The sequence below is a fragment of the Pneumocystis murina genome (assembly GCF_000349005.2).
Source record: "Pneumocystis murina B123 chromosome Unknown supercont1.7, whole genome shotgun sequence".
Taxonomy (NCBI): domain Eukaryota; kingdom Fungi; phylum Ascomycota; class Pneumocystomycetes; order Pneumocystales; family Pneumocystaceae; genus Pneumocystis; species Pneumocystis murina.
Window position 1 is genome coordinate 188,067 of NW_017802365.1, and position 23,788 is coordinate 211,854.

The 23,788-nt window shown below is 27.9% G+C and overlaps 12 protein-coding genes across 12 annotated transcripts; 7 read left to right on the top strand and 5 right to left on the bottom strand.

Annotated features, from left to right (window-relative positions):
• Window positions 1–622: 622 nt before the first annotated feature.
• On the top strand, window positions 623–1,596 carry PNEG_02699 (hypothetical protein; the record flags this gene model as incomplete). The annotated part of the gene is made up of 7 exons (XM_007876532.1): window positions 623–653; window positions 702–768; window positions 824–846; window positions 890–1,121; window positions 1,171–1,199; window positions 1,246–1,287; window positions 1,352–1,596. The coding sequence occupies 7 exons, from the start codon at window positions 623–625 to the stop codon at window positions 1,594–1,596; spliced, it is 669 nt and encodes a 222-aa protein (XP_007874723.1).
• A 199-nt stretch (window positions 1,597–1,795) lies between these two features.
• Window positions 1,796–2,534, top strand: PNEG_02700 (hypothetical protein; the record flags this gene model as incomplete). The annotated part of the gene is made up of 5 exons (XM_007876533.1): window positions 1,796–1,824; window positions 1,929–2,128; window positions 2,217–2,267; window positions 2,316–2,396; window positions 2,449–2,534. The coding sequence occupies 5 exons, from the start codon at window positions 1,796–1,798 to the stop codon at window positions 2,532–2,534; spliced, it is 447 nt and encodes a 148-aa protein (XP_007874724.1).
• Window positions 2,535–3,148: 614 nt separating this feature from the next.
• PNEG_02701 (hypothetical protein) lies at window positions 3,149–5,925 on the bottom strand. Its single transcript, XM_007876534.1, has 3 exons — window positions 5,501–5,925; window positions 4,713–5,429; window positions 3,149–4,665 (listed from the first exon to the last, which is right to left on the bottom strand). Exons 2-3 carry the CDS (start codon window positions 5,410–5,412, stop codon window positions 3,161–3,163), a joined length of 2,205 nt encoding a protein of 734 aa, XP_007874725.1. The 5' UTR covers window positions 5,413–5,429; window positions 5,501–5,925; the 3' UTR covers window positions 3,149–3,160.
• Window positions 5,926–6,299: 374 nt separating this feature from the next.
• Window positions 6,300–7,841, top strand: PNEG_02702 (60S ribosomal protein L3-B). Its single transcript, XM_007876535.1, has 7 exons — window positions 6,300–6,346; window positions 6,403–6,440; window positions 6,485–6,624; window positions 6,676–6,757; window positions 6,800–7,225; window positions 7,273–7,666; window positions 7,712–7,841. Exons 1-7 carry the CDS (start codon window positions 6,325–6,327, stop codon window positions 7,792–7,794), a joined length of 1,185 nt encoding a protein of 394 aa, XP_007874726.1. The 5' UTR covers window positions 6,300–6,324; the 3' UTR covers window positions 7,795–7,841.
• Window positions 7,842–7,918: 77 nt separating this feature from the next.
• On the bottom strand, window positions 7,919–8,232 carry PNEG_02703 (hypothetical protein; the record flags this gene model as incomplete). Its single annotated transcript, XM_007876537.1, has 3 exons — window positions 7,919–7,990; window positions 8,032–8,068; window positions 8,111–8,232. 3 exons carry the CDS (start codon window positions 8,230–8,232, stop codon window positions 7,919–7,921), a joined length of 231 nt encoding a protein of 76 aa, XP_007874728.1.
• A 522-nt stretch (window positions 8,233–8,754) lies between these two features.
• Window positions 8,755–11,163, top strand: PNEG_02704 (hypothetical protein). Its single transcript, XM_007876538.1, has 8 exons — window positions 8,755–9,724; window positions 9,769–9,902; window positions 9,945–10,035; window positions 10,079–10,172; window positions 10,219–10,516; window positions 10,562–10,758; window positions 10,803–10,966; window positions 11,014–11,163. Exons 1-8 carry the CDS (start codon window positions 8,769–8,771, stop codon window positions 11,102–11,104), a joined length of 2,025 nt encoding a protein of 674 aa, XP_007874729.1. The 5' UTR covers window positions 8,755–8,768; the 3' UTR covers window positions 11,105–11,163.
• A 95-nt stretch (window positions 11,164–11,258) lies between these two features.
• On the bottom strand, window positions 11,259–11,705 carry PNEG_02705 (hypothetical protein; the record flags this gene model as incomplete). Its single annotated transcript, XM_007876539.1, has 1 exon — window positions 11,259–11,705. One exon carries the CDS (start codon window positions 11,703–11,705, stop codon window positions 11,259–11,261), a length of 447 nt encoding a protein of 148 aa, XP_007874730.1.
• Window positions 11,706–11,879: 174 nt separating this feature from the next.
• Window positions 11,880–12,320, top strand: PNEG_02706 (hypothetical protein; the record flags this gene model as incomplete). The annotated part of the gene is made up of 3 exons (XM_007876540.1): window positions 11,880–12,056; window positions 12,108–12,237; window positions 12,283–12,320. The coding sequence occupies 3 exons, from the start codon at window positions 11,880–11,882 to the stop codon at window positions 12,318–12,320; spliced, it is 345 nt and encodes a 114-aa protein (XP_007874731.1).
• A 929-nt stretch (window positions 12,321–13,249) lies between these two features.
• On the top strand, window positions 13,250–17,624 carry PNEG_02707 (hypothetical protein; the record flags this gene model as incomplete). Its single annotated transcript, XM_007876541.1, has 12 exons — window positions 13,250–14,227; window positions 14,274–14,391; window positions 14,438–14,509; window positions 14,553–14,855; window positions 14,898–15,214; window positions 15,259–15,391; window positions 15,433–15,639; window positions 15,683–15,837; window positions 15,886–16,155; window positions 16,200–16,463; window positions 16,509–16,766; window positions 16,809–17,624. The coding sequence occupies 12 exons, from the start codon at window positions 13,250–13,252 to the stop codon at window positions 17,622–17,624; spliced, it is 3,891 nt and encodes a 1,296-aa protein (XP_007874732.1).
• A 596-nt stretch (window positions 17,625–18,220) lies between these two features.
• PNEG_02708 (hypothetical protein) lies at window positions 18,221–19,431 on the bottom strand (the record flags this gene model as incomplete). Its single annotated transcript, XM_007876542.1, has 5 exons — window positions 19,084–19,431; window positions 18,918–19,035; window positions 18,682–18,874; window positions 18,435–18,639; window positions 18,221–18,386 (listed from the first exon to the last, which is right to left on the bottom strand). The coding sequence occupies exons 1-5, from the start codon at window positions 19,107–19,109 to the stop codon at window positions 18,221–18,223; spliced, it is 708 nt and encodes a 235-aa protein (XP_007874733.1). The 5' UTR covers window positions 19,110–19,431.
• Window positions 19,432–19,843: 412 nt separating this feature from the next.
• On the top strand, window positions 19,844–21,856 carry PNEG_02709 (hypothetical protein; the record flags this gene model as incomplete). Its single annotated transcript, XM_007876543.1, has 7 exons — window positions 19,844–19,895; window positions 19,941–20,089; window positions 20,138–20,607; window positions 20,656–20,785; window positions 20,842–21,261; window positions 21,306–21,719; window positions 21,767–21,856. 7 exons carry the CDS (start codon window positions 19,844–19,846, stop codon window positions 21,788–21,790), a joined length of 1,659 nt encoding a protein of 552 aa, XP_007874734.1. The 3' UTR covers window positions 21,791–21,856.
• Window positions 21,857–22,286: 430 nt separating this feature from the next.
• PNEG_02710 (hypothetical protein) lies at window positions 22,287–23,647 on the bottom strand. Its single transcript, XM_007876544.1, has 4 exons — window positions 23,380–23,647; window positions 23,282–23,328; window positions 23,116–23,226; window positions 22,287–23,068 (listed from the first exon to the last, which is right to left on the bottom strand). The coding sequence occupies exons 1-4, from the start codon at window positions 23,580–23,582 to the stop codon at window positions 22,308–22,310; spliced, it is 1,122 nt and encodes a 373-aa protein (XP_007874735.1). The 5' UTR covers window positions 23,583–23,647; the 3' UTR covers window positions 22,287–22,307.
• Between the last annotated feature and the right edge of the window lie 141 nt (window positions 23,648–23,788).

Below are 23,788 nucleotides of genomic sequence, written 5' to 3' on the forward strand. Positions count from 1 at the left end.
AGAAAAGTGGAAGATTAATAATGATTTAATGGGAAAAAAAAAAAGCCCTAAACTAAATTAAAGAAAAAAAAGAACAAAAGATTATTTTGTAGTTTCATGAACTTTTATGTTAATATATACAAGTTTGTCTAGATATATAAAAGATAGATATAAAAAAATACAAAAATATGTATATATAATGATAATATTTGATCGATTGAAATGTAGTTTTATGAGTGAAATAATGAATATTTTGTAATATTTTTGTATAAATTATTAATAACAATAATATTTATATATTTTTATATAAAAAACCTTTTTTTGTTTTGATTGTTTTAACAAAGGATATTTCTGTTAATCATGTAAAATTATTTATAAATTGGCTTTATTAATTTCTCGAAGATCAATAAAAGAATCTATAGAAATTAAAAAAATATATAATTAGATTTAATTTCTTGATGTTTCCCAAAAAGATTTAATGTACATATAAGAAAGTTTTTAAATAAATCCTTTTATTATATCATAGATTAATTCATTTTTTAATATTATTTCTTTTAAACTTGATTTTAATAAAAGATCTAATATGGTTTTTTTTGTGGGGTAAAAAAAACATTAAATTTAAAAAAATATATTCAAAATAAACATGATTGAATCATCTAATTCAAAAGTTCAAGGTAAATAATACTAAGTAATATAATTTTTTATTTAATAAGTTTTAAAAGGTGATGAGGAAAAAGTTGATTTAGAAGTTAATGTTGAAAAAACAAATACATCGGGATCATTAATAAGGTGAATAATAAATGTATTAAAAATTAAGAAAATTAAGATTTTTTTGTATTTTTAGAGAAAATATGAATGATGAAAGAAGTTAAAGTTTTTTTGAAAAAGAGAAAAACTGATAAAAAAATAGTACAAAATCAAGGATTAAATTTATTTGTTACAGGGATTGCAGAGAGGTTAAAAGAATCAGAATTAAAAGAAATGTTTTCAGTTTATGGAAAAGTTGAAAAATGTCAAATTATGATTGATCCTCATACAAAGGAATCCCGAGGATTTGGGTTTGTTCAAATGTCAACGATAGAAGGAGCAAATGCTGCACGAGAAGGATTAACAGGAGAAGAACGATATGGGCAAGTATTAAGGTTTAATTTTAAATAATTTTAAATCTATTGTTTTTAATATAGTTATCAGTGTAGACCGCGCACGTCGTAATAGACCACGTAGGTTTATTAATTCTAATGAATTAGTATTTATTTAAACATTAAGGGACTCCAACACCTGGGAAATATTATGGTCCTCCAAAAAAATGTATTTTTTTTAGAAAGAAATTATATTTAAAATTATTTTAAAGCATTAGACTAATATTAAAAAGATTATATACAGGAAAACAGGCAATTGCCGCCCTTATTATATCATAGATATAATCGTTATAATCGTTATGACTATGATAGAGGAATGCATGATCGTTTTAATTTCTATTATAATGAACGGAATTTTCGTATAAATTATGCAGAACGTTATGATGGACGTTATGATGATTATTATGGATATGGAAGAGGATATGGACGTAAAAAAAATGAATATTTTAGAAGATACTATAAAAATGATCATAGATAATTTCATAATCATTTAAAATTTATACATATGTTTTCTAATAATACTTAATGACATGATATGTTTATTTTTTTTGAAAATAATTATGCTTATAATATTAATTTTGTTTATAAGAACCCTAACTTTTTTGGCACTGTAGAAATTATTAAGTCTTAAAGTGTAAAATTTAAGTTAGGATTTGAGGTTATTTTAAGGATTTAAAATGCCTTTGAAAGATGAAGTAGAATCAAGGTATTATCCCATATTGCTTTATACAAGTGCTTTTTTTTTCTTGTTTTTTTTGTGTTTTTTGAAGTTTTTATTTTTTTAAAAATATTAATAAATATGATGTGTAGGGGGAAACGTGGAAATGGACGTAAATCTAATTGGACAGTGTTAGGAAAGACTGGTTTTCCTATAGGTGTGGCTTCAGGAAAGGGATCTTCAACTTCTAAATCTACGTCTTTTCGTTTGTCTAAAACTCCATTTGTAGAAACAACATATGTTCCTGTTAGAGGTTTTAATAGTGTAGAAGTTTCTTCATACTTAAATAAAGGTATATTAATTAATATTTTAATTTTAGAGACAACAATTGTTTTGTTTTTGTGTATTCTTTATTTATAGAAGGATTTAATGGATATTAGAATGGAAATCCGCCTTAGATCGGGCCAATGATGCATCATTTCCAGCTAAAGGTACATAAAAATATCTACACTAAAAGTGTTATATATTATTTGTTTTAGATAAACCAGAGATTTATAAAATGGCAAATAATGAATGGATGACAAAGAATGGGTCGACTACATCTATTTGGAGCGGCCGAGGTTTGATAGAGTATATTATTTGGTGATATCTTTGTTAATATATGGCAAATAGGCCACTTGATGGCAAAAGGGACAGCCTTTTTAACAGAGCTTCGGAAAAGTGTAATATCTAACATTGCCGAACCTAAAGGTGGTTAATGATAAAACAACAATACGAGTTAAAAGAGGGCACAAATCTAATATAAAGTTGATACAGAAATAGTAATTTATATATAACATGTGCAACATATATATATGAGGGGTATAAAACTCTAAGACTATGCGTTTATTATAGCATTAAAAAATTGATATGATGTATGTGTCAATGTATTTGTATAGATTGAAATTAAAGCTTTAATGTGATATCCTTTAAAAGATTATAAATTAAATGTTAAAAAAACCGATATATTAAATTATTTATGGTTATTAAATATAAAATAATGATTTCCATTAATCCTAGTTTTAAAAGATGGAATATGTCGTAATTAAACCAAGTTTTGTATTGTACTTAGAGTTCTTCAACGAAAAAGCTAATTATAGTCTAATATGAGCTGTTTCAATTAATGAACCAAATTGCTTTTATGTTCTAATGTATTAAGTACACAATATATAATTAAAATATATAGCTTTAATTTATATTACTATCCTTGGTACATTGCATTTTGCCTTGTTTTTGATATCCCTTTTAGTTTCAAAAATATTATTAAGCCATTCTAAATTTATACCCAAAAAAGTCCTTAATCTATACTACATATAAATGTAAAAGAAACTGTAATTATAAAAAACTATTCATTATCATTGTCATAATTTTCATTAATATTTATTTTTCGAACAGTTAACTCGATTTTTTGTGTATTCTCTGAACTTGACAATTCATTTTTTGAAATAGAATCTTTGATTCCATCCGTATCAATATTACCATCATTGGATATTTCAGTTATATTATTTGATTTAACCAAATCGGAATTGCTCTTTGTAGAATTATTGATCAATTGACTTGAATTATCACTTTCGAGTGATTCTAAAGATTTAGAAGCAGATGAGATAGATGAAAATGTTGACGATAAATTTTTTTGAGTGCCTGATGATCCATATTTAGAACTCTTAGGTGATTCCTTGGATTCTAATTCTTTTACTTTTAAAGATTCTTTTGAGACTTTCCTACTAAATGAATTATGAGTATACGATTCTTTTTTCTCACTAGTTTTTTCATAAGACATTTCCTTTGTCCCAAATTTTAAGGAACTAGTCTTTTTTTGCTCATATATTTCACTTTTTTCATCCCATTTTTTTTGCCTTTTGGTTGTCTCCCAAGTTTCTTTTGCGTCATGATGAATGATGGATTCCACGGATTGTTTCGAAGATTTGGAATGGTTTGTATGAGATGAATGAGAGTTAGGCTGATTATTCAAGTGTTTCATATCATGATTTGTATTAAATGTGTTAGAATGAATAGGTGTAAGTGACGATTCCTCCGTTACATTTCCGGGACATGCCAAATGATAAACAGGATGTGATCCATTGTGTGATTCCAACGAGGGCTGAAGGGGGTATATAGATGTATGATGTGGATGATTAGAATGATTTGATCGTTCATGATCATAAGGATTTGAAGGAATATGATGATGATAACTTGTTGGAGAAAGAGTATGTTGTCCATGACGTTCATTCGATGTAACATGTATAAAAGATTTTTTTGAAATATCTGATGTTTGAGCCGGTAAAGGAGAATCAACTTCATTAGAACGAGGACGTAATAGAGGCAATTTTCCTATGTCATCATTTACAGTTGAAGATACAAGTGCAGAAGAATGTGGAGACTTAGACCATTGTGCTGATATTTCTGCCGGAAGATTAGAATTTTGACAATTGGAAGGATTAATATCTTGAGGATGTGGAAGTGTAGTTGTATGATGAGATCCAGTAGCTTTTCCGTTACGTAAATATTGAAGACGACTCTTAATATGTGGATTGCCGGGATCAAGCTCAGCAGCACGTTGATATGCATTCAATGCATCGCCAATTTGATTATTGCAAGACTCGTACAACGTACCTAAATCGTACCAAACCTCAGATATATATGGATTCAAGCGAATTGCACGAGAGTATGCATCAAGTGCATCTCGATATTGATTGATTTGATAGTATAATACACCAATTGAACACCAAAAAGTAGGATTTCTCCCATCACGATAAACAGCCTGCTGATACGCCTCGTAAGCTTTATTGTATTTTTGTTGAGCCATATAGCATCGTCCAAGAAAGTACCAGGATTGAACATCATGACTATCTAAAAAAATAGTATGAATAAACTGAAAATATATTTAACATATTTACCTATTTCAAGGGATTTGGTAAGATATTGAACTGCATGGTCCTGATTTGTAAAAGACGTATTGGGCTGATGACAAAGCCAGCCCAATTGTTGAAGTACTTTTGCATGATCTGGATTTTCCGATAAAATATGTTCATAAACATCTTTTGCAAGCTTATATTCCTTTTGTTGCTCATACACCTGACCTATTTGAAACCAAATATCTGTTTTCGTAAGTGACTTTGGAGGATTCTGCAAAATATATCGAAAACATTCAAGACTTTGTGGATATTTATGTTGTTGCCTATAAATAATCCCTAAACGAAAATATATTTCATTTGCTTTTTCAAAAAATGGGTCTATTTGAATAGTATGAGAAAATGCTTCTTCTGCATGTTCTAAAGATCCATATCTATCATAGAAAATACCAATCCCATACCAAAGTTTAGGATCTTTTGGATTCTGCAAATGATACAGTGCTTGTTGATACGCCGTATACGTCTTTTGTAAGTCATCCATCATCAAATAACAATGACCAAGAGAGCCCCATATCTCACCATTACTTTGATCTATATTTAAAATCGATTGAAAGTATTCTGCTGCTCTTTGATACTGTTCATTCGCGTGCAAAATAGATGCAATCTGTGTCATTGCTGCCACTGAGTACGGATTATGTCTTAATACGCATTCATAACTCGTCAATGCCCTTTCATATTCATTCATTTGCTCTGCCAATCTTCCTATGACACATTATTAATTAAATATGGTGATGAGACGCGACACGAGACGCGTCTTTTCACGTGATCCGTACCAATCTGTAACCAGGTCTCCTCATTCAAGTTACTAAGTCTTTGTAAAGCGGTCCGAGTAGCGCTTAAAGTTCCAGGCAAAACAGAGGGAGTTTCAGTAGATGAAGCTAAAGATGAGGAGGGTATTGTGGAAGTAGAAGGAGCGGCAATAGAAGGACCAGGGATTACAGATGGATCGGAAACATCGATGGTAGTAGCCGATAGGGAATCATGTGTAGTATCGCGAGCAACATTTTCCCGGTCAAGCTCATCCTGCTTTTTTCTACGCCGACGCGTGGTCCGTCGAGGACCTTCTTCACGCGTCTCCAATGTTTTCTTCGTTTTGACGGAATATGAAGAAGATTTATGAAATTAATAAATTGATCTTTTGTTTTAGTTGAATACTCCCAGCTGGCTTAATAATACACACTCCTGCAAGGCCTTTTGTTTACTCCGATCCTCCGATTAGTTAGTTCATCCTCTCTTAGTCTCCTCGAATTTATTTGGTTACGTTTTTAACATTAAATTTTTATACCATTTACTTTTAGTGTCTTACTAGTAATGAATTAAGGTAAAATAGGTTTTTTTACCATGTTTTTTTATAAAATTTTATTTTTTTGAGTCCTTTCAAACATAAATACTTACTAAAATTAAAGTTAGTTCAAGTTAGTTAGAATAAAAATTACTAAACATTTTAAGTTTAGTTTTGTGATTCCAAGATTAACTTTTTTAAGATTAAGGGTTTAGGGCTGTGACGGCAAAAAAAAAATACAACTTATTACTATAATAATCGTTTTGACAAACATCTTTGAGAGTATTAAGTTTTTTTTATATATAAAAAAAAAGGATGTCTCATAGGAAATATGAAGGTTTTTAAAGAAAAAAAGTATTGATAATAAATTGGAATTAATATTGTTTTTTCCAGCGCCTCGTCATGGATCTTTAGGTTTTCTTCCTCGCAAAGTAAGAATGTCTTTTTTTTTCATCTTATCTTAGAAAAAAAACAGCGAGCATCTCGGCATCGAGGAAAGGTCAAGGCATTTCCGAAAGATGATCCTAAAAAGCCTATTCATTTGACAGCGTTTATGGGTTATAAAGCAGGAATGACACATGTTGTTCGTGATTTAGATCGTCCAGGAACTATTTTGTATTTATTTTTTTCTTTTTTTTTATTTTTATTTTTAATATTTGCTTAAAGACATAAAAAAGAAATTGTTGAGGCGGTTACGATTATTGAGACGCCTCCTCTTGTAGTTGTTGGGGTTGTTGGATATGTTGAGGTTTTATTTTTTTTTTTATAAATGAGATTTAATGTTGTTAAGACTCCTCGTGGTCTTCGATCTTTAACAACAGTATGGGCAGAACATTTGAGTGATGAAGTGAAACGTCGATTTTACAAGAATTGGTATAAATCTAAGAAAAAGGCATTTACAAGATATGCCAAAAAATATTCGGAAATGAATCGACCTATTGCTCGTGAACTTGAACGTATTAAGAAATATTGTACGGTGGTTCGTATACTTGCACATACTCAGATTCGAAAAACTCCTCTTAGTCAGAAAAAGGCACATCTTATGGAAATTCAGGTGAATGGTGAAACAGTAGATAAAAAAGTAGAATGGGCTCGTGAACATTTTGAAAAGACTGTTGATGTTAAATCGGTTTTTGAGCAGGATGAAATGATTGATGTAATTGCTGTTACAAAAGGTAAAGGATTTGAAGGGGTTACAACTCGTTGGGGAACAAGGGTTTTTTTTTATTTTTTATCATATAAATATTTCTGATAAGTTGTTAGAGACTTCCTCGTAAAACACATCGTGGTCTTCGTAAAGTAGCTTGTATTGGTGCATGGCATCCTTCGCATGTTATGTGGACAGTTGCTCGTGCCGGTCAAAATGGTTATCATCATCGTACATCCATTAATCATAAAATTTATCGTATTGGAAGTGGAGATGATCCTAGGAATGCATCAACGGATTTTGATATTACCGAGAAACGAGTTACTCCAATGGGTGGTTTTGTTCGTTATGGAGCTGTTGAAAATGATTTTATTATGTTAGCTGGAAGTACTCCAGGCCCTGTTAAACGCATATTGACACTTCGAAAGTCTCTTTTAACTCATACTTCTCGAAAAGCGATCGAAAAAGTTTCTCTTAAATGGATTGATACAAGTAGTAAATTCGGACATGGTTTGTATTTATTTTTTTCTTTATGTTGCTTATTATGATTTATAGGACGATTTCAAACCCCTGCAGAAAAGAAACAGTTCATGGGAGTTACTAAAAAAGATATAATGCATGCTTCTAAAGGCTCCTGATCATGTTTATTATTTGTTTGTATAGTCTTATTGACAGATTTTTGAACGTGGATATAAATTTATATATAAATACATGATTTATAAAAAAATAATATATTCAGCATTATTGCAAACATTTAAATATTTACAGTTCTTTTTTGATTAGATTAATCCCTGTTATGATTGCTCTCATTCGTTCTCGTATATGTCCTGTTGACTATTAATTTTAGTATAAATCTAAATATAATATAGTTATACTGTATTCGACGATATAGCATGCATCGCTTGCTTGTCCCTGTTTAGTTATTGATAGATTAATTATATTATTAATATTTACCATGATTCTAATACGTTTAGTGCTGATTGGCGTCTATTAAGCTCTTCTAAATCTATTGTTTCCTCTGCTACATAGAAATTTTTGTTCTTTAATGATATCCGTTGTTTCTTAGAATGCTCCATTATAGTATATTTTTGTAATAAAAAAAAAAGTATAAAATTAAGAGAAAACAATTATTTACTAAAATATATGTTTTTCTTAAATAATATTTTATTTTTTTTCTTTATCTTATATAAAGATGTCTTAAGAAATCTTTAATTCTTCTATATTAATAAAAGAATTTTATATTTCTCACTAAGATAGATCAAATATATATAATGTAAAAATTAAAAGGAAGAAATAGACAATAAATATTTTCTGATTAAATTAAGGGTAAAAATTAGAAAATATATTATTTTTTTAAATTTTTAAAGTTTTTAATTTTTGCCTGGTTACTGTAGCAACTAATTTTGTTTAGATTTTTAAGTATATCAACATTAAATATGTTTAAAAATATAAGAATTTAAAAAAGATTTATACATTAATCAATTTTTGGATATATTTTATAGGGTTAAGAAAAAAACAAGTTTGTTTTTTTAAATACAAGTTTTTGTTTGATTAAAAAGAGAAGAATTGGATATTTTTATTTATAAGATTTTAAAATATTTGAATTTTTTTGATGACAAGAAATTATTGGTTTGATGAGGCTTTGCCTGATTATTATCCACAAAATTATGAGAACAATTGGAATGTTCGAGCTCCAAGAATGCATAGACCATTACCTCCAATACCATGTCATTTAGAAACTCAGTACCAAGAACAATGCGAAAATATTGTTCCAAGTCAACAGCAATATTTATATGATCAAAATTATCATGGATTTAGAAATGAAGATGTGAGTTTTCCAAGAAGAAGAATTGTCTCACATGGAGATTATTCGGAAGATGAAACTGTATATCAGAAACAAGAGGAGTCTGTAAATCATTGTGATTATAATTCTTTTGTTCCATACACTTCTCGAAATATGACTGGAGATATTTATGAAGATTATAAAGATATGAATTATATGGTTTTAGATTATAAAAGAAAATCTTATATGAATTATTCTCAAAAATCAAATAATGATTATTGCTATGAAGCAGGAAGAAATGAATATGAAGAATCGAAATCTGAAAAAGAAGATAAGGTTTCTTCAAATATTCAGACTGGCACAATTAAACGTGATATTACAAATAATTTGGATATATTGTGGGATCCTAATATTGCAGAACCTGATGATTATCTTCATAATCCAGCCACTAAAGAGAAAAGGAAAGATTATTGTATTTTTACAAAGCGTGGAATATTAAATATAGGATCTCTTGTAATTTTAATATTTGGAATTATATCTTTTTTCATTGGTTATCCTATTTTGTTATATGCTAGAAAGATATATGAAGATATTCATCGTTGTCCCGACTGTATAAAAACTCTGCCTATAGACTTATTGGGCGCAACTAGAGGACTCATTGATCCAGACACGCCAGAAGAGTTTTATGAACTCAAAAATAGCGATGGAAAAGTTTATAAACTTGTATTTTCTGATGAATTTAATAAAGATGGAAGGACATTTTATCCAGGTGACGATCAATTTTGGTAGATTATAATAAATTTATGCGAGTTTTAATAAATTTTAATAGGGAAGCAGTTGATCTGCATTATTGGTCGACTTTAAGTTTAGAATGGTATGATCCTGATGCTATAACTACAAATGGTGGATTTTTGGAAATTCGACTTGATGCTTTTCGAAATCATGATCTTAATTATAGATCTGGTTTTTTTTATTATCAGATTTTTAATTTCTAATATTATTTAGGTATGTTGCAAAGCTGGAATAAGTTATGTCTTAAAGGTGGCATCATTGAAGCATCAATTTCTCTCCCTGGTAGAGGTGATACTTCTGGATTGTATCGTATATTTATGCTATTATTGACTATTGATTATTATTAGATGGCCTGCATTTTGGATGATGGGAAATCTTGGTCGTCCAGGTTTTGGTGCTTCTACTGAAGGAACATGGCCATATAGTTATGATAATTGTGATGTAAGTTTACATTACTTATTTTTTAAAATCATATCTTATAATTTAGATTGGAATTACACCCAATCAATCAGATCATAGTGGCTTTTCTTTTCTTCCAGGAATGAAACTTCCTGGTTGTACATGTCCAAATTCTGATCATCCAAGCCCAGGAAAAGGACGTGGTGCCCCAGAGATTGATATAATTGAAGCATCTGTTGATCTTTCTCTTCATATTGGAGAAGCTTCACAATCTGTGCAATTTGCGCCTTTTGATGATAATCATAGGCCAAATTATGATCATATGGCAATACATAATACGGAAAAAACTCATATAAATCCTTATCGTGGTAACGTTTTTCAACAAAGTAAAGAATGATATGTTTTTATTTTCAAATTATTTATTACATTAGCATTTTCTTGTATCACATATTTAAACAATGAATGGTATAATGGATATAAATTTCAAACATATGGTCTTGAATATAAACCTGGTAAAAAGGGCTATATTGAATGGTTTATTGGTGATCAAGCAACATGGAAAATGAAAAGTGAGTCTGTAGGACCCAATGGAAATATCGGGCAAAGGCTCATATCTGAAGAACCTATGGTAAAATTCATTTATAATAGTATACCATTTTTGATTTGATTTAGGCAATAATTATTAATCTTGCCCTTTCAGAATCCTTTTCTAAGATAGAATGGGGAAAATTACAATTCCCTGCTATTATGCGAATAGATTGGGTTCGTATCTATCAGGAAGAATCTTTAATAACATGTGATCCTCCAGGATATCCAACTACAAAATATATTAAAGAGTATATAATTTTCTATAATATTATTATACAAATTTAATTTATGTTAGTCATCCTATAGCTTATTATAATAACAATGTAACAACATGGAATAATACTGGTTACGAATGGCCTAAAAATCGATTGATGCATAAATGTTAATATCTTATTCAATATATGATTTATGATGGTTTTTAATTTTAATAATTACCATATATTTAGCATACATATTTTTACTTAGCAATGTATCATTTGCATATCAATTCTTTTGAATATTTATTATAATTCAAAGTACATAGTTCAACTAAAATTTTTTTTATGAAAAAATACCAACTGTATGAACCCCAATTAATCCTTCACCGTTTTTCCATCCTAGAATCCATATATATTCATTTGCCATTCTTTTCCATTTATATACATTAATTTCATTGGTTTTTGAGATTTCTTTAACGATTTCAATAATGTCTATATAGTCTCCATAAGGGTCCCATTCTTCTGGCTTTTCTTGAACAATTTCACCCTCAGGAATCTTTAACTTTTCTGAAAGTAGTGTTTTGTGACATTTTTCTTCTTTTGAATTATAAAAAACTACATTAAATGGTTCATCGGCTTCGCTACTATAACAATATTGTTTAAGTTTACATGTTGTAAATGAAAACAAATCATCAGGAAGTATATCGCTTGGAAATTTTAATGATAAACTCTTATCCGGTTTTGAAAAAATTGTATTTTTTTTTAAAAATGTTAAATAGCTATCTTCCATTAAAAAATTGTTTCTTTCGAAAATAGCTGATTGTTTTAAGAAAAAATAAGAGGATATGATATGTCTATAGATCCGAATTCTCAGCTTTTTATTACATATACTTTGCTTCATAGCTGTCTTGATAGTATATTTTATCTTTTTTAAAAAGACTTTTATAAATTTGTAGAAAAATTGATGGTTATTTTACGTGATGGAAGAAAGTTAATTGGGATCCTTAGATCATTTGATCAATATGCAAATTTAGTTTTGCAGGAGACAATTGAACGTATTTATGTTGATCAAGTGTATGGTGATATTCCACGAGGTGTTTTTATCGTAAGAGGAGAAAATGTTGTTCTTGTTGGAGAAATTGTAATTTTATATTGATTATATCTTTTATTTTTTTTCTAATATACTTTTTAGGATCAGAACAAAAAGAATGATTTGAATTTGAAGGAAGTTTCTGCTATAGAAGCGTTTAATAAACAAAAGATACAAAATGATTTACGGAAAGCTAAAGAAAAAGTACAATGTAGGGCTCTTTATCAGTTGGGTAAGAATGATAATTAAAATAATTGCTTTCTAAGAAAATATTTAGGTTTTAGTGTAGATCATTATCATGATGATATGTTTTAATGTATATTAAATATAATGGTATGATTTACATTAAAAATATATTTGTTAGTTTTTTGACATGTTCCTATTAGTAGAAAGAATAAAATATTGAACATGTATAATTAATATTTAAATTTTTAATCTTCAAGATTTTTTTGTTATAAACAAAAATCTGTTGTTTTTTTCTAAGTTTTTATAATTATGGATTATTCTTTTCAGCTGAAAGTGTTTTAGACAGGATTAATTTTCCTCTTTTATATTTTACATATAAAAAAAGTTAATTCATTAATTTCTATGATTATTTTTTTAGATATAAAATATTTTATTGTTTTTAAAAAATAAATATATTGAAAATATATCTGTTCATTATATCAACAAGTAAAATTTATTTTTTATTTTAAATATTTATAAGTTTATAAATATTTAAAATGTATATAAATTTTTATCTATTTTATATTTTATACGTTTTAACCAGTTTTATTAATAAAAGACTTTAGTTCTATAGACTTTTATTGGATTTGTTATCTTTAAAATTAAGATTTATTATGTTTTCATTTATTTTTTTCAAGTTTTTATGATTTCGATAAACTTGACGTTAACAATTTGTGTTAACATCTTAAATATTAATAAAAGAATATTAGACTATTTCTGCACTTATGAATCTTTGTTTTACTTCTTATCTGTTTAGGGTATTATTTTAATTCTTTTGAATGATATTTAAAACTAAATTTTTGTAGTTTTTAAAGAATAAATATAGGGTTAAGATTGATTTAATTTATTAATTAGTTTTTTAGGAATATATAATAACAGTTAGTTTTTAGTAGGGTTAGATAAAACTACTTCTTTTTTTCGAGTTGAAGATAGTTTAAATTATTAAAAAATAGCAGTATGTTTTTCAGGGAACAAATATAGGAAATAGACATTTTAATAGATTAAGAATTGGGTGATTAATGGTACTGACAAGAAAAAGGAAGAATTATTCTTCAGATGATGTCAATGATGAACATCGATCAAGGAATAATGTTAATGGTCTTTCTATACGACCGAGAGTTAATTTTATTAATTATGTAGAGACAGAAGAATCAATAATATCAGAAAAGGAAGATATAGATGAAGATAAGAATGAAGAGGAGGAATATGATGAAAAAAAATGTTCAAATATTGTTAAATTGAAGTTGCCATTTCATCGAATGTTAAATCAAAATAATTATGATAAAAATGATGTTCAGGAAAATAGTAAAGAGAAAAAGGATACAAATTTTGATAAAGCCCTTAATAAAAACGGTTTCTGGAATTTTGTTTCTAAAAGACCGGCTAGCAAATTAAATCAGAATCTATATAAAACCCGTTCAGTTCGTCAGATATTACTTGAAGAAAAAAAGAATCCTTCAAAATCTTCAAAGAATAAGTCGGCTGATTCTTCAAGTGAATATGAATATGGAAGTGACGATGGTTTTTCTGATGATGATTCTGAATCTTTATCATCAATAAATGAAACATCCGATTTTATTACTGATGACAGTGATAATAGCTATCGTCGAACTAAAAAGAAAAGTAGGAATAGGCGAAGAGGTGGTGTAGAGAAGTCATCTAGGAGATCGAAACGGAACAGTAGTTTTGATGAAGATGGATTAGAATATGATGATGATATTGAGGAGGATGAAATAATTAAAGAACTGCGAGATCTTAGATCTCCTTCTCCTCATAAGGTAAATTTGCGTCAAAGGGTTTCAAGACCTGATTATACTATTCCTCCGCCTTTGCCTACACATTTACCTACTCCAAAAAAACAAAATGTGAATGGACGGGTGACGTCATATAAATTATTTTCGAGATTGGGTCAAACTTCAAATTTACATACTACTACTATTCCATCTATCACTGGAGATCTGGGAGTATTGAAGGACATTGCGGAATCTTCGAACTCTGTATATTAATTCTTTAATGTTTTATTTGTTTATTTACTTTATTTAGGAAGATGAGTTAAATAGAGTTAGGAAATTTGAGCTTTTAGGGAGTAAGAGTTTTTTATCTACAACATGTAATACAGATCTTGCTGGAGTTCCTAGTGATTTTGGTAGAATAAAACAAGGCAAGTTATCATTAATTATTTTTGATGTTTTATTAAATTATTTTAGATCTAGCTGATACGGATCCATTAGGCGTTAATCAAGCTGCTACTTTTGGATCTATTGGGGGCTTGAATGATTGTATACTAATTGATGCCTAGATGTATTTTTTAACTTTATATAGTTATTATTCAGCTTAAGGAAATGGTTAGTTTACCATTATTGTATCCCGAAATTTTTCAGCGTTTTAATATTACTCCTCCCAAAGGTGTTTTATTTCATGGTCCTCCTGGTACTGGAAAAACATTAATGGCAAGAGCACTTGCTACTAGTTGTTCGAATAAAGAAAGAAAAATATCTTTTTTTATGAGAAAAGGTGCTGATTGTTTAAGTAAATGGGTAGGTGAAGCTGAAAGACAATTGCGTCTATTATTCGAGGAGGCCAAGAATAGTCAGCCTAGTATAATTTTTTTTGATGAGATTGACGGTTTGTGTTTTTCTATATGTAATTGTTTTCTTATAAAAATAGGTCTTGCTCCAGTACGATCAAGTAAACAAGAACAGATTCATGCATCTATAGTTTCAACACTTTTGGCCCTGATGGATGGCATGGATTCTCGAGGGCAGATTGTTGTAATTGGTGCAACAAATAGACCAGATGCTGTTGATCCAGCTCTTCGTCGTCCTGGAAGATTTGATCGAGAGTTTTATTTTTCTCTTCCAGATTTTGAAGCGCGTTTGAGTATTATAAAAATTTATACAAAAGGTTGGGATCCGCCATTGTCAGAATCATTTCAGAAACAATTAGCTGAACAAACGAAGGGATATGGTGGTGCTGACTTGAAAGTAATAATAAAAGAACGTTTATGTATAATGTTAATTATTTATAGGCACTTTGTACTGAAGCAGCATTAAGTGCTGTTCAGCGTCAATATCCACAAATTTATAAAAATTCAGATAAATTATTGATAGATTCTGAAAATATAAAGGTAGAACCTAAGGATTTCATGTCTTCTATGAAAAGTAAGAAATTATATATGTTGAATATAATTTGACTTAATTAGAAATTATACCGTCTTCTCAAAGATCTACACATTTAGAGGCATCTTCTTTGCCTGATTTGGTTGTCCCATTATTGAACTCAAAATTGCTTGAAATAAAGGAAAAACTTTCTTATATTATGCCACAGAATGGAAAAGTAAATTCTCTAGAAAAAGCTATATATGAACCTTTAGAAGATAATTCCTTTGAATATGAAAAATTTTTGGAGAGTAAGAGTTATTTTAAATATGGTTAGGATTTAATATTATATAGCATTCGAAATGTCTAGGATTTTTAGGCCTAGATTACTTATACATGGTAAACCTGGAATGGGACAACAATATATTGGAGCTGCTGTTCTTTATCATTTTGAAGGAATTTATGTTCGATCTTTCGATCTTGCTTCCCTTATGGAAGATTCTACAAAAGTATATATTTTTTAATATTTTATGATTTTTAATATAATCCATTCTTAGACCCCAGAATCACTTATAGTACAGTATTTTATTGAAGTAAAAAGACATAAACCGAGTGTAATTTATATACCAGATTTTCAAATATGGTATTATGCTGTCTCTGAATCTGTTAAAACAACTTTGAAGATGTTATTAACAAGTTTAAAATCGACAGAACAAATACTTTTTTTCGTTGTCGTTAATGATGTAATTGGTAAACTTGACAAAGAAGCTTTATTATGGCTTAATATTTCCGAAGAAAATATGGTAGAATTGTTTGCGCCTATTAAGGTATTAATTTTTAGAATTTTATAAGCTTTAAATGATAATAAAAGGATTTTCGGCATGATTTTTTTAAAAAGCTAATTGATTTGATAAAAATACCTCCTTCAAAAATACCTGATGATCTAAAAAAGAAAAAAAAAATGCTAAAGGATCTTCCAAAAGCCCCCAACCCTCCTCCAAGAGTACTTACCAAAAATGAATTAAAGGAATTGGAATATAGGGATCGTAAATTGAAAAATATAGTTAAAGTTAAATTAAGTCCCCTCATGGAAATGTTAAAAACACGGTATAAACGTTTTAGAAAACCTGTTATTGTGAGATTACTTTCGTTATATACTTATTTGATTTAAACTTTATAGGATCCTAATGAAATATGGTATTTAATGACTTCACCAAAAGATTTGTCAATAGACATTACCAATCAGCCTTATGAACTTGTTGAACATAATTTGATTCATGAAAAGGCTACTGGAAAAAAATTTATTAATATGGATTTAGAATTAATTGAAGAAAAATTATGGAATAGTATTTATTTAAGCCCTAAACAATTTTTACATGATATAAAGGCAATAATGTATGATGCAAATATTAGTGGAGATCGTGAAAGATTATTGAAAGTATTATATTGGCTTTTGAATATTTATAGCTGAAAATTATAGGCTCAAGAAATGTATACTAATGCGCAAATGAGCGTGGAAGATATATCTGATTCATATTTTATACTTGAATGTCGTCGAATGATAGAGAGGGAAAAAGAAAGACAAAAAAATAAAATTTTAGAAATTAATAAAAATAATATATTGAAAGTTGAAAATTCTAGTAATGTAGAAAAATTGGACGAAAATAATTTAGTTTCATCTGTTTCTTCTATGACTGAATTATCTTTGGAAAATACAGAAGTTAATAATGTTATTACAGAAGATGATATCTCATATGATGATAATATTGAACATATGATCGATTTTACACCGATTGATACGATTGATTATAAAAACAATGAAAATAATATGAATATAGATTTTGAAATTAATAAAAAAATAGACACGAACACCTCAGAAAAGCTAATTTTAAAGGATTCAGATCATAAATTTCATAATTTAATTTCTAATATTTCTAATTCTTTAAAAGAAAATCCTACATCTATTAATGACATTAATAAAAAATCATCTAATATATCACAGCTATTACAGATTAATCCTGACTGTGATTCTAATAATGAGATTTTTAATATAGAAAATATAGATGATACATCTGTTTTTACTCTTATATTAGATCTGTCTAAGCTTAATCTTTTATTGGATAAAATGGTTGAAATGACGGATAGCGCAAGTGTTGAAGATTTAGAAAAACTTTATTCCGCATGTATAAATATTCTTTGGCAACAGAAAAATAATTGGAATAAAAATGATGTAATTGATCTAATTGAGCAAGTATTTGAGAAAACATGGGAAAATATTAAAAGGCCAAATTCTTAATGTGGTAATTAATAAAAGGTATTAGGATTTTTGGTGTATCTAAATATCTATTTTCTTGATTAATAATGCTATTAAGTGTATGTAATATATATATTCTGATATTCTATATGGAGGAATGCATATGTTTTAAAATAATGACTTAGAATATTAATCTTAGTTTTAGCACAATTTTAATTTGTATTGACATTATTTTTTAATGTTAAATAGAAATAAGTTATAAATACATTGGATTATGATAAGAATTTCCAATGCGTTGAATAAGTTTTATTAAATAATTAACTTTACTATAATGGAAATTTTATTTTGTTTTCATTTGATATAATAATCATAAATTTAAATAATCTTTTTTATTTTATATATTTTTTATATTAAAGGCCTAAATCTTTGTAAATTTAATACAATATAAAAAATGTTTTAATCAGATAAATACGTATTTATTGATTAAACATATATCTTATGCTATTTTGAGGATGTATAAAGCTTAAATAGTAGCAATAAATTGTTTAAATATTTTGAGTAGATAGTAAAAGTATAATAGTTAATTATTCTATAGTTGGAATTAATATTTTAAAACATTCGACCCATAAAAATGTATTCTATCTTTCGGATTTATTCTTGTTTTTGTTCTCATTATTTATAGTTGAGAACTGATCAAAACTTTCCTTAGGTGATACGGATAGTTCTGTCATAGATAATTGTGAAGCAGGTTTGGAATTTGTTAATGAGCCTAATCGTTCTTCTAATGTTTTTAAGGCAAGTGCTCTATAAAAAAAATATATTAAGACTAATTTAAGTGTATAATTAGCATACTTTCTTCTTTCTGCTTCAAAACGAGGTGTATTTGAATATAGAAAAAAATCTTGTTTTTGTTGAAAATTATTTAACAATTTTTCTGTTTGTTGAGTCTGTGTTTCATTGGAATATGAGAATATGCGAGTGGATACAAGAAAATTATGAATTTTTTTAGAAACTGTGTTTATTAATAAGTGTATAGGTTCAGGAAAAAAGTAAGAAACTATAGCTTTTTAATAGAGTAAAGATGAAAAAATATACTGACATGCAAATGTTTCCGAAGTGTCTCCTCTAAGATCAAATGTTAAATGCGATAATAAATTAGGCGTATTCCATTTAAAAAATCTCAAATAGATCCAAGAACTTAAAAATCCTAACCACGATAAAATTCCAAGTGATTCATCTCTGACCAGCAGTCCTATGAATGGCATGATAAAGATATATAAAGCTGGAGTGTACTTGAAATAATTAGATATTATAAATATTACAGACAATATTTACTTTTATACGTATTCTTATAATTCCTTTAAAAAATGATATAACATGTTCCGGAATTAATTGTTTCAATGCAACTAAGAAACCTGCATAAAGGGCATATCCTCCATAAATCGATTTGATTCTATTTATTTCATCAATTATAATCCTTAAAAATATAAAATTTATATACAAAAGTGATGCTTTTTGTTCAATCATGTAACAAAAAATGTACCAAATCCAAACAAATAGATTTGGAATAATAGTGATAACTAATATAAATTTTAAAAAGCTTTTTGACCCCCATGATTTTTCCAAGTATTTTCCGCCATATAACAACGTAATTAATAAAATAAACAACTACAGATATACAAGAGTCATAAATAAATTTAAACATATATTATTTGCTTTATAATACCATAAAAATATTTTTTTCAATAAAACTGGCTATAAAAAACGTCCAAATAAAAATATATGAAATTCCTGGAACAATCACTAAATATGGTGCCATAGGATCCATCTTATTTGATGATATCTGATCGTTTAACATATAAAATATATATCTCATGACATAATAAAAAAGAAAAAGAATAGTCGTCATACAAACACATAATCTATTGTTTTTTCGTCAGAAAAATGTCTTTTTTTCCCAAAAAAAAACATAATTAATCTCTAACCTTGTCACTATCGGAACCTTCTTAAGTTCTAATTGTATCATCTATCTTAGATGATTAAAAAATCTTTTATTTGTTCTTATTAATTTTTGCTGTCTTGATCATAATTGTTTCCTAGTAACACTCCCTGGCAACAGTTTCTATAGAAACTGTTTCCTAGGCATCCTTCTCCATTACTCTTGATATCAACGTCATCTTTTTTTAAAAAAAAAAAGACTGGCGGGCAGTGAATTTGAAGCGCGAGAAGCGCCTGTTTCAACAAAAGGACCAGTCCTTTTAATGAACAGTAATGAGGTGAACTATCTTATATGGAGATATCTTCAGGAATCGGGTAAAATATATAAGAAATTGATGTTTATTTTTGACGAAAAAACAGGATTTGAACATACAACATTTACATTTCAGCATGAATCAAGCGCACATTTAGAGGACAATAGATGGTCGAAAGAAGTATCAGCAGGTGCGCTGATTAATGTTTTGCAGAAAGGGTTGCAATATATGGAAGTAGAGGCACATGTAGATAAGGTAATTTGAATGGATTTTGTGGGCTTTATGGGATTGAAATATGTTTAGAATGGTAGTATAAAGAGGTGCATGCTTCCTTTCTCTTTGATTGGGCGTCATTTATGTGAAAATGGTGAAACAGTTTTGCCGGAGGTTATAGAAACGGATTTACAAGAAGAAAAAGAAAAACGAGTATCTTTGAATATGGAGGATAATGAAATTTATGAGTCAAATAAAGGGGAATCATTAGAGTTTTCTGAATTTTCTGAATCGAAAGAGTTAAAGGAGTTGATGGAATCTAGAGAGATGAATGTTTTTGAAGGATCTAATGAATCAAGAATAGAACGCTTGAATTTTCCTGAATCTTCTTGTTTTTTGGAAGAGAAATCTCATTTGGAATTGGAAGCATCCACTATATCGCCGACTAATGCATCATGGTTAACAAAAAAAATGGAAAAAGTTGTATTATTATGTGGTCATCAAGAGAATGTATTTACAGGTGCATGGAATCCTGTATATTTAGATTTTGTTGCTACTGCGTATGTTAAAAGGGACTTTTGAAGATATTGTTTACATTGTATTTTTAGATCAGCAGATGCTACTGTTAGAATTTGGAATTTATTGGAAAAAGATAGTGTTAATAGTCTTTTAGATAATCTTGTTTTAAATTGTACACCTTTAAATGAGAAAAAAGATATTACTTCTATATCATGGGATGTATGTATAATCATTTTTATTTATGAGATATTTCTCTAATCTGTTTCTTTTTACAGAATTCTGGTAATTATATAGCAGCTGGTTCATATGATGGTCAAGTTCGTATATGGAGTTTGAAGGGGACATTAAAATATTTGTTTACTGCGCATCATGGTCCTATTATGGGAATAAAGTGGAATAGTAAAAATAATTTATTGCTTACTGCAAGCTGTGATAGTTATGTTATTGCATGGGATATGTTTAATGGTACTTTAAAACATGTTTACGACAGAAGACCATGTGCTATAACAGATATTGAGTGGATTAGTGATGAAACGTTTGCATCTAGCGGAAAAGATGGATCTTTGGACTTTTGGTCTGCTGAAAAGGCGGAGTTGTTAAGAAGATGGGAAGGGCATTCTAAAGAAATTAATAGCATTAAGTTTAATCCTCATAATAATCTACTCCTTTCATGTTCAGATGATTTTGCAGTAAAAGTTAAAAATTGATTTTATTTTTTTTTATTTATAACTTTATTTAGATATGGTCTTTAGATATATCGTCACCACAAAAAATATTTTTAGGGCATTCTAAAAGTGTAGTTGAGGTTCAATGGAAACCTCAACAAAAAACTGATGAAGTGATTATATTTGTATCTTGTTCGTTAGATGGGACAATAAAAGTATGGAATACTATTCAGTCTTCTCCTTTGCATTCTTTATCTCATGGTTGGGCTTTTTTTACGATTTCATTCAATCCAAGTGGGGATATATTAGCAGCTGGTACTAAAGATGGTTCTGTAATTTTATATGATATAAAAGAAGGTTATTTGTGCGGTAAATATGACAAGTCTATAGATAAAAATCCGAATAAAAATTCTGTTATTGAACATGTTTTTGATGTTTCATGGTCAAAAAAAGGTGATAGAATAATCGTTTGTAGAGCTAATTCTGTCGTATGTTTTTTTGTTTATTTTAAAAGATTATATTAACATTTGTAAAGGCAGAAGTTATATATTGCGGCTAAATGGTTGGCTTTTGTATAATTTTTACGTATGATGTACATAATGATTTATTAGTTTTTGAATGTTGAATTTAACCTTAAATATTATTTATGCTGAGACTTGTTAAATATTTTGTTGAACTGTAATTTTAAACGTATAACGTTATATTAATATTTTACTGATTAAGATTATGTTTATTCTGAAAGAATGATTTATTATAATTTATGTATATTCATATTTATAATTTAAAGATTTATATTAAGGCTTTTAAAAACTATCTATGAACTATATTTTCTAAAATGAAGAAAATAATTATTTCATTTTAAAGCTAATATTTTCTTTGAAAGCAATAGTTATCTTAAAAAATCGAAATCATGTATTACTGAACATGAACAATGTATAAAAAATGATCTCTTTTTATATCTGCGACTGCAAAAAAGTTTTATAGATATTCGCCAAAAAGAAATTATGAACTGTTTATAACTTTAAAATTGTATCAAAAAACATGGTAATAATGATTGTCCTTTTTTAAATACATATTTATACTAAGGACAAAATCCCTGTTTGTACAAAAATACCAGCTCCTGCTACAATAAATATTAATGTTAAAATTGAAAAATTAGTGAAAATTGAATAAGATTTTGAGCATTCTTCCTTGCTGCTAGAGGATTCTTTCGATGTGTCAATTTTATCTTTAAAATTATATTTTTTATATATATTACTAGAGTCTGCCATAAGTGAAGAAATACATGAACTAGGAAGAGATTCATAACTAGAACATATCTCACTTGCAAATGCAAAAGCATTAATAAGTTGAACAGTACTCTTCTGATAAATGCATAAAGCTATATGGCTTTTATAGCTATTAGATCTGCAAAGACAAGGAATATCAAAAATATTTGGACACCCTGAAAAAAAAATAGATTCCTTAAAACATTCCCTGGCTTTCTTATTTAAACTAGAATCTTCTAATTTTTCCAGAAAATTAACACACTGAACCTGATCTCGCTTGCTTAAATGTAAAAATGAACGCTTATAAATACTATTACGTGTACTTTTCTTTTGTAATTTACTAGATGATGCAGTGAAACTGCGCTTGAAAAACTTTATAAAATAATCTAAAGGTTTTTTTTTTTCCGCTAAATGTCTAGATGAAATTTGCATGATAGGTTTCAAAGAATTAATAATTGCGCGTTTTACATATGGAGGAATATAGCTCCCTTCAAAAGACTGAAAATATTTTTTAAAATCACCTTCTTCCGTTTTTCCATATGTATTTATATCAAAATCTTTCTTAAATGCTATATTATGTTCATAAATCATTTAAAAACAAAAGTTATATATATACATTCTTCTTCCGTATAGTCGTCACTAAAATCATCGTCTTCAATACCGTAATTATTAGATATGTCTGCTTGAATTGAATCATATGTATTTTGTTTTGCATAAAAGCCTGTATCTATAAATTTATTTAAATATCCGTCTTTTCTTAGAAAATATAAATATATAAAAACCTAATGATAAAGATCCGTCATGTTTATTATTATTCGATTCTTTTTCACTATTATTTAACCATTAAGAACAATTTTAAGACGTATATTATAAATTAAACCTTTTATAAGCAAGTCCTGTTGAAAAGCATAAAAATATAAAAAGTAAAGATATTTTTATATTTTTAAGAAATGTTGATGAAATTCTCTTTTTTATTTTAAAAACAAAGGGTTTGTTGGCTTTAATTGATAGCAAGCTGATGCAAAAAAGTAATTCTTGAGCTTTAAAGCGAATAAAAGCATTTTTATATAAATCACACAACATTTTATATCATTTTATCGAATTGTATGCGTATTTATACTTGAAATTCTGATAGAAACTCTCTTGATCTCGAATTTGTTATTTAAATCTAAGTTCGAGTACGCGATAGGTTTTATATAAATATATATAGAAATAGGTATAAATCAATATACATATATACAAGAACTCTATAAATAGATGAATTAGTTACTAAATAATAATCAATGTTA

Excerpts from the sequence above, each read along its gene's own strand:
- PNEG_02701 (XM_007876534.1), bottom strand. The coding sequence starts at position 5,412 with ATGAATGAATATGAAAGGGCATTGACGAGTTATGAATGCGTATTAAGA. Across the intron at positions 4,666-4,712 it reads TACCAAATCCCTTGAAATAG|ATAGTCATGATGTTCAATCC; the intron begins GTAAATATGTTA and ends CTATTTTTTTAG.
- PNEG_02702 (XM_007876535.1), top strand. The coding sequence starts at position 6,325 with ATGTCTCATAGGAAATATGAAG. Across the intron at positions 6,347-6,402 it reads GTCTCATAGGAAATATGAAG|CGCCTCGTCATGGATCTTTA; the intron begins GTTTTTAAAGAA and ends TGTTTTTTCCAG. Across the intron at positions 6,758-6,799 it reads GGGTTGTTGGATATGTTGAG|ACTCCTCGTGGTCTTCGATC; the intron begins GTTTTATTTTTT and ends AATGTTGTTAAG.
- PNEG_02710 (XM_007876544.1), bottom strand. The coding sequence starts at position 23,582 with ATGTTGTGTGATTTATATAAAAATGCTTTTATTCGCTTTAAAGCTCAA. Across the intron at positions 23,329-23,379 it reads ACAGGACTTGCTTATAAAAG|TGAAAAAGAATCGAATAATA; the intron begins GTTTAATTTATA and ends GTTAAATAATAG. Across the intron at positions 23,227-23,281 it reads TGACGGATCTTTATCATTAG|ATACAGGCTTTTATGCAAAA; the intron begins GTTTTTATATAT and ends ATAAATTTATAG.
- PNEG_02704 (XM_007876538.1), top strand. The coding sequence starts at position 8,769 with ATGACAAGAAATTATTGGTTTGATGAGGCTTTGCCTGATTATTATCCA. Across the intron at positions 9,903-9,944 it reads TGATCTTAATTATAGATCTG|GTATGTTGCAAAGCTGGAAT; the intron begins GTTTTTTTTATT and ends AATATTATTTAG. Across the intron at positions 10,759-10,802 it reads TCATATCTGAAGAACCTATG|GCAATAATTATTAATCTTGC; the intron begins GTAAAATTCATT and ends GATTTGATTTAG.